General features: G+C 48.9%; 1 protein-coding gene across 1 annotated transcript; it reads right to left on the reverse strand.

Moving 5' to 3' along the window:
* Window positions 1-629: 629 nt before the first annotated feature.
* Window positions 630-8,957, reverse strand: RPN1 (ribophorin I). The gene is made up of 10 exons (XM_080606117.1): window positions 8,664-8,957; window positions 7,801-7,865; window positions 5,961-6,267; window positions 5,268-5,477; window positions 4,118-4,310; window positions 3,685-3,784; window positions 3,277-3,415; window positions 2,963-3,082; window positions 2,229-2,474; window positions 630-1,234 (listed from the first exon to the last, which is right to left on the reverse strand). Exons 1-10 carry the CDS (start codon window positions 8,877-8,879, stop codon window positions 1,052-1,054), a joined length of 1,779 nt encoding a protein of 592 aa, XP_080462243.1. The 5' UTR covers window positions 8,880-8,957; the 3' UTR covers window positions 630-1,051.
* Window positions 8,958-9,223: the final 266 nt, after the last annotated feature.

The following is a 9,223-nucleotide window of genomic DNA, read 5'->3' on the forward strand; positions in this document are numbered from 1 at the left end:
TGCTGCAGCAGCTAGAGGCAAGAGCCTTGTTTCTGGGAGGGTGTGATGAAATCCTGGGGCTCTGAAGCAAAGCACAGGATTGATCCTCCTGCTCCTCACTGCGGAGGGAAAGCATTCTGACCGGGAAGCAGGAATGGGCTATAGCCTAATTACTTCTGGTTGCTTCAGGTCTCCTGCATTTCCCTCCTTGTTTAGTAAGTGAGGACAAGAGGATCCACTGATTGAACCTGTATTACCTAGAAGGAAAGACAGGGCTATTTGGGCAGCAGCTGCCAGGGACAACGTCAAGCAGGACAAGTTTGTACTTCGTGTGCTGTCTTCTGCTTCCTCCATCCCCTGTGCTGATAGCAGGGACTGGGGATAAGGGCGGACTGAGAGAACTGCACCGCCTACCCCTCACATAGGACTGAGGTGGTGCAGGACCTGGAAAAGCAATGTGCTTAGTGCATGATGCAAGGGGAATTCTTATGTTGGTCTAGATGAGACAGGCGCAAGGGCTGGTCCTGCTATTTGTGAATCCTACAGAATTCCTTCTAAATAAGCAAAAGACTGCAGAGGGGCAGGGACAGCCAGCTCCTCAGCCTCCCCCCCCACCCCGAGCCCAGCATAAAAAGGCGAGGCAGTGGCGGTTTTATTTCAAAGTAGAACAAAGGTGTCTTTAATTCTTTCTGGAGATGCAACATTTGGATTTGCCATGAGCGTGTCTGTGCTCAGACTAGCTGTTTGTGTGCGTTTAGTCAGGGCACATCTGTACAGGGAAAACTGAAAGCAAGAGACTATTTTATAACCAGGCTGAGTCTGACCTCTGGTCAAGAAACCCTGTTACCCAGCCAAACAGCATGACAGTGTGGTCCCTTGCACAGCAGATGTTGCTGAGCAGATAGCCTCTAGAGAACAAAATGTAAAAATAAAACATACTCGCAGGTATTTTTCACGTCAACTTTTTTCCCTAATTTTGCTGGGATGGAATTTTGGCTCAAAGTGTATCCAGTCCCAGGCTTCTCATCTCCCTTCACACTTCTCCCCTACACCCGACTGCTAAACCGGAGCGTTACAGTGCGTCAAGGATGTTGTCAATTTTGGTGACCAGATCCTGGCGCTTGTTGGAATGCATCTTCTCGTTCTCAATGTAGGTGTCCTTCTTGAGCTTGCCAGCTACCAGCCGCTCGGCTTCAACTGAGGACTTGAGAACAAGCTCCTTGACTTGGCCATCCAGCTTCTGAATCTCACTTACCTTACAGGAGTGAGAAAGGAAAGGAATATGAGAGGAGGAAAAAAAACAACAACAACAAAAAAAACCACGCATCCTTAAGTGAAGCTGCAATAGAAGAGATGATTGAGCTGGAGCAAAAGATGAAGTCAGTGCTAAATGGAAATGTCTCCAGTCCCTGAATATTGCCTCCTGAGCTGCTGCCTCTTTCTGCCATCATGTTATGAGGAACAGCTCATGAATGGATAATTAAGCAGTGCAGATAAAAGCAGCTCTGAGGACCCAGGAGCCATACTGGCAGGAAACAGATGCGATGACTGTTAAAGAGTGCTTAATGATGGATTTTAAAGGCTGTAAGCTAAATCACAACTATGACAGCTGGAAGATGTGCCCCTGCAGTTAATGTTAATGGTGTGTGAGAAGCAGCGCTATTAAAGACAGAGCTACTCCTTGAGATAACAGATTAAGATAGGTGTCTGTTGGTTGAATGGACCTTAGAGATTAAAATGTCCCATGCTTGGGGTTAGGTGGATGTTCCAAGTAAGTGTTGAAATAGAGTGGATGGAGGGAAGGACAGTGGGTGTGCTCACTCTGTCACAGCTTTCAGCATGGTGCAACAAAATACCCCGAGAAGCATCGTGTTACTAAAAATCTGTCAGCACCAAATTCACACATACAAGAAAATAAGAGATTAGGGAGAAGATTTTGGTTTGGCTGCTGTGAGTAGTAGAGTCAGAACTGATAATGTGTTGATAGTTTCTATTTTTGCCCAAGTGTCACTGGCATGAGCTCAGTAACAAGCATCAGGACTTCGTTACAAAAGCATTAACCTGTACCCATGCAGCAGGTTTTAGGGGCTGTTTAAGGAACAGCTGATCTTCACACCCTCTGGCAGGGATCAAGGTACTGAGGGGTAAGGGCCAAGATACAAGCTGCAGAAATTAAACCTTAAATTAAGTTGCCTAGAATATTTAACAGCCAAAAGCAGGAGAACTTAAAAAGAATAACAATATCTTACTTTATCACATAAGTCAGAGCCTTCTGTCTTCAGTTTAGATTGCAGAGCAGCTATTTCATTAGTCAAGGCCTTGTGCTCAGTCTCCAAAGACTTCTTACCACTGTTCAGGGTGGAGATGTCTCGTGACTGCTTGTATTTATTCACTGCTTCATCAAAATGACGGTACAGCCCAAGTCTCTTGTTCACCAGAGTAAGCACTTGCTCTGTGATGCAGGCAACCTTCATCCTAGCTTCAGCAGCTGGATCCTGGAAGAGGACAGAAGAGGAGATCAAAGCAGTCGTATCTTTGATCCGCATCAAGCCATGCCTGCAATCTGCCACACAACTATTACAGAAAGTGCACCCTTTGCAATTAAGTCGACTGACAGCGATTAGGCGAAGGGTACAAGGACTGACTAAGGCAAGCACCTTTCAGAATTCATCCTGGCCCAGCAAATAGCTTGACAAAAGGTAAGTAAAAAAACATTGCAGAAAGAGAATTGCAGATGTCCCTGTTTATCAGAGATAAATTTGTTTTTAGCTGAAGGGCAAAACTCGGATTAGCCAGAGTATACCAAGTCAAGCCCTGCATGAGTATCAGCGCACAGGTGGCATAAAAACTGGGCTCCATTTAAACGCCTAGCAGAGTACCCAATCTGCAGAAATATTCAGGGAGAGTTATTGGCATGAAAAATCTCCAACCAGCAGCTGAGTAACCTATTAACATTCCTAAAGGGTTCTTCCTCATACAGTACCTTAGTGATGGAGAAATCCAGCCTCACATAGACAATCACAGTGAAGAACAAAATGTAAAAGGCTCCAACCACCAACAGAGGTTCCTGCAGCATCAGTATTTTATTGAAGGTGTAATGAACCTAGGAGAGAAGTTCAGAACATTGAGTAGTGATCCACATTACTACAGGGGAGAAATCCTCAGGCAGCAGCAGAACTGGCTGCACGGTTCAGGAGGTTTTTATTTCTGACACCCAACACGGATGTTTTGACCATCATGATGAATACAGAAGAGGCCCAACTGGTCATGCTAACCATGCGGAGAGGCCACACTCACCACTATGTCTTGGATGTGCTGCTCTACCAGGTTGCTCTTGTGTGCCACTATAACAGGGCGTCCAAAAGTGTCCAGGTATGTGTAGTGAAGCTCGTCTGAAGCACGATTGATCTCGTAGGGGCTGTCCACATGGATATTCCTGTGGATAAAGCCAGACAGTCCTGTATGATTCTACACTTTCTGAGATGATGTAACCTAGCACTTGGCTGGCCAACTGTGGCCTCTAGCACAAGGCCAATTATGCGGTTTAAACAACACTCTAAAAGGAAGGAAAGCTGTGTTCCAAGGTCTCCTCTACATGCATAGTCATGATGTTGTTTCGCTGTCTGCAGGCCACTAGAGCAGGCAGGAGAATTGCCACCAACACAGCATCTTCTGCGGTAACAAGGCAGGAGTAATGACACTTACTTGGCACCTTCTGGCAGGACGATCTTGACAGTCAGAGAGTCCGTAACTTGCTCATCGAATACATGGTCAACAAACCTCATTTTCAGAGCATACTGATCACCTAGGAGAATGAAGACCAGAAGGTGGTTACAATTCCTCGAAGAACAAGGGCAATCTTGAAGCTCAGCTCCTAACACAAGCAAAAGCAGAATTTGGATGGATACATCGTGCAGCAGGGGGCACTAGTTCATTCAAACTGTATTTTAACCAGATGTCTACAAGAATCTGAAAGAAGCACAGAAAAGGGGGATGGATTTCCATATTCTAGAACTAACTCCTAGCAACTCTTGTTGCTAAGGTGCAGTGTACCATGGCTCTGAATACTTTACTGTACAGCAACCACCTTTAAACACAGAGAAAAAGGTTTCGCACTCCCTTCCCCTGCAACACCCACCGAGATTGTAGAGGTATTCATAGCTTGGCAGGTTATAGCCGATGATGTAGTGGGTTTTCCATCCCCCAAAAAGCGGGAAGCGGGGACGGATCTCCATCTCTACAGAGTCATCCAGGACAAGGAGGTGGCTGGTGGAGATGTTTCCGATCTCATCTCTGTAATAGACGTCCTGAGCAGCAGCCGGGAGAATGGTCTGTGTGGAGAGAAGCAACAGTCAGTGCACTGACTAGGAGTTACTTCCAATGGAACTGGCAAAAACCAGTAACAGCTGTTAAGTGTCAAGAAAACAGTGCTGCCACATGAGACAACAAAATGGCCATTCAGTTTCACTGAGTGGTGTAAAATTGTGCTATTAAAAGAGATTGGCCACAGAATTGACTGCCAGTACTAAAATCACCTGGCTTCTAAGTGAATGTGGAAAATCAGCACTTTCTCCAGCCCAGTTTCAAATATACCAGACAGCAGGGGATTTCATCTTGCCCACCAGGACAGCAATTCTCCTTTCACTCCAGCCCACTGCTCCTAGATCACTGAGCTTGCTGGCTTTACACTCAGCAAAATGAGATTTCTGTCTGGCTGCACCACGTTAGAGAATTACAACAATCAATCCTGAAGGCCTCAAGCAGCGAGGAAGGTTTTTGGTTCAGATGAAGACACAAATGCTTTTCATATCTGGCTAGTACAGCCACAGCTTTAAGTCGTGTGGAGTGCTTTGTGGGCAAGGAATGAATGGGTGAGTTTCCAACTATTACTGTTCAACATGATATGATGGAAAAGGCAACCCTGAAAATGTGAGGGTAAGGAAAAGGATGAAGGGCCCTTGTACGGTGGAAACAGGAAAGCAGAGCTGTCAATGCAGATCGAGGGGTTTAAAGAGTCCCTGAGACTAGAGAGGTGACAGCATGGAAGAACAATACATGCCCCGGTATATGCAGTTTCTTTGGTCATCAGATGCAGTAAGGCATACAACTTCCTATTTCTACCTCCAAAAGCCACTTTTGGCTTTTTGGTATGATCCTTCTCTGAAAACAACCAGAGCTTTAATATTCCTTTACTACTTGGGTATGGTAGAAGAGGACAACTGTATTTTTTTTTTTAATCTTTAAGAAAGGGGAAGCCATGGTAAAAACAAGTAATGTAAAATGCCAACCTTAAAAGACTTAACAGAAGAGATCCCACTGTCTGGCTGTCTCTGGTAGTCGTATCTGGAGAAGGGCCCTTTCAGCACTGCTCCTGTGTGCTTTAAATCAACTGTCTCTTCAACCGCAATGTTCCCCCAGTGAGACACCTCGATGACTCGGGTCATGCTGGTGATGGTCAGGAATGGACTGTTGTTTTCATAGTGCACCTTCAGAGTGTCCTAACAAGGAGAAAAGGTAACTTATTAGCCCCAAAGTAAGGAGCAACCTCCCCTCCCAACTATGGGTCTCCATGTCCCCAAGAGAAACTTCTTTGACAAACTCTGCAGAGAAGGCTGCGTGGGAAGCCTGGAGCGACCCCAGCCCAATTCACACAGGACGCTAGAGACCATGCTCCCAGGTCACATCCTGCACATCTGGCAGAGCTGTAACAGTGAGGGGGGATAGAAATGCCCTCCTTCCCCCACTGCAAATACACCTCTGGGAGAACCATGCACAAACCACCTTGGTTTGTTCTGTGGACACCAGGGAGTGGTCAGTACTTGAAGCACCTTGTCAGGGAGCATATTCCCAGTCTCAAAATGGGCTGACCCAGACTTATCTGCAGTTCTTACAGCAAAGCCTTCCCATTCTCCAGCCTCTGAGATTCAGATGTTTGCATGATGCTCACTGCAGAGCCACGACCTGTCTGTTCGGACGTTTACCTGGCTGTATGGAGGGATGTCCTTGAAGGGGCCATACTCAATCACGTCTTCTGTGCGGGAAGGGTTGCCCAGCTTGGTGTAACTCTCCACATTCCTGGAGGCCAGTTTGACCCGGGTTGTTTGGGTCTTGGTGAAGTATGGCGAGTAGAAATAGTGATTTCCTTCAAAGACCACAAACTGCTTCTCGCTTTGGGTAATGTGGGTGGGGTAGGGCTGCAGGACATGTGTGAAAACCATTTCAACAGATACACGGACCTTGGCTCCTGGTGCCAGAGGAGATGGCAGCTTCACAGAGAAGAATTTTCCACTAGAAGAGAGAACAGGTAAGTCATGTGAGATCTCCCTGAGAGTACAATCAGATCCAACCCCTGCAAAATCCCCTGTGGATGGGAACTCTGGGATTCTGTATCGCGTATACAGTGTGCGATAGCAGCCACTGTTGTATTTGCTCCTCAGAGGCCTACAGATGTCTTATCAAAGAGGGTGTGTTTATTCTGGATTGAGGAAACAGGACAAGAGGCAACACAGGGTGAACTGTGTTCAGGCACAATTACAGCCTTTGCTTCACAAAGACACCTGGGTCCCATTTTGGAAATGGAATGGTGACATACTTCCCTCCCTACTTCTGCATTTATAAAGCATGTTTCAGCAGGGTTTTTCCATTCTTCTTCCGACGACAAGAACAATCAGAATCAGAGGAAGCATGTGCAAATGTTCAGAAGACAAACCATAAACATCTTAAGCCCAAGTTCCCACAAAATCTGTTTATTCTCAGTTTTTTGCCCACAGGAGCTGAAATTAAGGTACAGCCTGAAAATAAGCATGGTTTTGGACTGAGGTACTACAGAAAACCAGTAAGAATGCACGAGATGGACCAAGGTGATGCAAGCAGAGGATGGACTTCCAAGTCATGCCTGGTGGCCCACAAGCACGATCACATGAAGAAGCCTGGCATGTCTGAGCAAGGTAACTCTGCCGTTACATTAACTCCTTAAAATTCAGCAGCATCATGCTTCCAAGCCACTTTAAAAGGACCTTTTATTTCTCAGCAATCATGGCTCATAAATACATGCCTGCCCAGTCTTACAACATGTGCACAATATCCGAAGCTTGGCAGAGCAGAGCCCCAGGCATAAAGCCAGCATCCTCTGCTCCTGCAGCAGGGACCAGGCCCATGCTGGGCACAGCATTCAGCACACTGGAACTCCCTGATATCACAGACTAAAAGCAGTGCTTTGGGGACACAGCCAAAGAGCACTTCCTCTGTCATCGTCACTGCTGATCATTTGAGGCCCCAGATGGTAGCAATAAGGAAGAGCATGACTGTAGCTATAATGCTTCTCTCACCTGATGTCCCTTAATGAAGGAACAGGACATTATTTAAGGCAGAGAGGACAAGAGATTGAGCACAGCTGAACCCCCCTGAAGGCAGCTGAGCTGCATTTACGAGAGACATTCTGGCCCTTGTAGGGCTTTCTTCTCACTTAGCAGCCTTGGGTGGCTGTGGGAAGCAGGTACATACTGCTTGTGTTTGGCTCAGTGCATAGAGCTAAAGCCATGTACATTACTTCCCAAAGAAAGAGCCTCAGAGGGAGGGGAACGACGACTACTAGGGCCTTTTGGGCTGCAGGAACTGGGCATGGCTGCTCGTGTGAAGTGTGCTCCCTGGCTTTGAAGCACCCTTGGGTGCAGCCTGAGTACAGGTTGATCTTTTCAGAAACAAGAGACTCTAAGGATCTCCAGGTATGCAGGACTACAGAATACTTCTACCCCACCCTGAGGAAGGTGGTGCAACACAGATGCATAACTCCAGGTACTGACCTCAGGGGGTGACACTCACCTTTTGCCCTTAACTTTAGTCTCTCTCACTTCCAAGGTGTTCTCCTCTTCTTCCTCACCCTTTACCTGTTCCAAAACAGATCGATCAGTGTATTGCTGTTTAAAAGAGTCAACATGACCAGGATAACCCCCACATAGCTCCTTTATACTTTTTAAGGGGATACCCCCACAGAAAGTACAAGCTGCTACAAGTGCAAGTGAGTACAAGAGAGCTTGCACGATAAATACTTTTTAATTTTTTATATAGTGCCTTCATAACTATTTTCATTAGTACGATGTGGTGAGACTGCCAGAACTGATGCTGGCGTCTTATAAACTTGTCACATCCCTTGGTCCCCAAGCCAGCGCGGTGACTGTAATTTGTGCAAACGAGCATCTTGGTTAACTGCTTTCTCTACTTCTCTCGTGTGCTTTTTATAGGGACTGAGGACTGAGAAGGCCGTGGGAACCTGATGTGGCCAGCAAGCCAAGAGGCGATCGGTGCAGCCACCTGTGGGATTGTAAGAACGCTTGTATTGAAGTCCCTCGGCGAAGAGGCTGCACAGGGCGCTCCGTGGGCACCCGCTGTGGTGAGCACCGCCCGGTACGACAGAAATGAGCCTCTCACGGCTCCCTCACCCCTCGGTAGCTCCCGGCCTAACCCCCCAGCCCTACTTGTCCCCCCTAACCCCACAAACCCTACAGTTTCAGGGCGCAGGGACGCCGGGGGAGCGGCAGGGGCGGCAGTGCCGACGTGTCCTGTGCGGGCGGCGCCGTGCCGAGCCGTGCGGTGCCGACGTGGCCCTGCGGCCCCGGGGAGCCCCCACAGTCCCCCTGAGACCCCCGTTATCCCCGGCCGCCCTCCGCCCCGCGCCCGCTGCCCACCTGCACGCCCAGGTAGGCCAGGCGGGGCTCCAGGCCGGGCTCCAGCGCCAGCAGGAAGGTGGAGGCGGCGGTGCCGGCCGCGTTGGCCAGGCTGAGCTCGGCCGAGACCTTGGCCAGGTGGGTGCTGAGGTCCAGGGTGCGCCGCGCCTCGTCCAGCTGCAGGTCGGCGGCGGCGGCCGCCAGGCAGAGCAGCAGGCGGCACAGCAGCCCCGCCATGGCCGCCACACGGCGCGGGGAGGGCACAAGATGGCGGCGCCCGCGCTGTACGGGGAGGGCACAAGATGGCGGCGCCCAGTGCGGGTGGGAGGAGGCGCGTGATGGCGGCGCCCAGCGGCGCTTGAGGACCCCCGCCGGGGTAAGGCGGCTGAAGGAGTGCCTGAGTAGAAAGGCGGGGAGGTGAGGGTGGGCTCTGGTTTTTAGCAAAAGATGTGTTTTGTCTGAGATCCAGCAGGGGAGGCTGGAAAATGGCTAAAGGCTCCAAAACCCTTTGTTCTCACCCCATGGGCACGGCCCCTAGCCCCACTGTGCCTCCTGGCAGAACTAACCAGCCACTCATTTGG

The sequence above is a fragment of the Anser brachyrhynchus genome (genome assembly GCF_964034855.1).
Source record: "Anser brachyrhynchus genome assembly, chromosome: 10".
Classification (NCBI taxonomy): domain Eukaryota; kingdom Metazoa; phylum Chordata; class Aves; order Anseriformes; family Anatidae; genus Anser; species Anser brachyrhynchus.

Excerpts from the sequence above, each read along its gene's own strand:
- RPN1 (XM_080606117.1), bottom strand. The coding sequence starts at position 8,879 with ATGGCGGGGCTGCTGTGCCGCCTGCTGCTCTGCCTGGCGGCCGCCGCC. Across the intron at positions 6,268-7,800 it reads ACTAAAGTTAAGGGCAAAAG|TGGAAAATTCTTCTCTGTGA; the intron begins GTGAGTGTCACC and ends TCTCTCTTCTAG. Across the intron at positions 1,235-2,228 it reads GCTCTGACTTATGTGATAAA|GTAAGTGAGATTCAGAAGCT; the intron begins GTAAGATATTGT and ends CACTCCTGTAAG.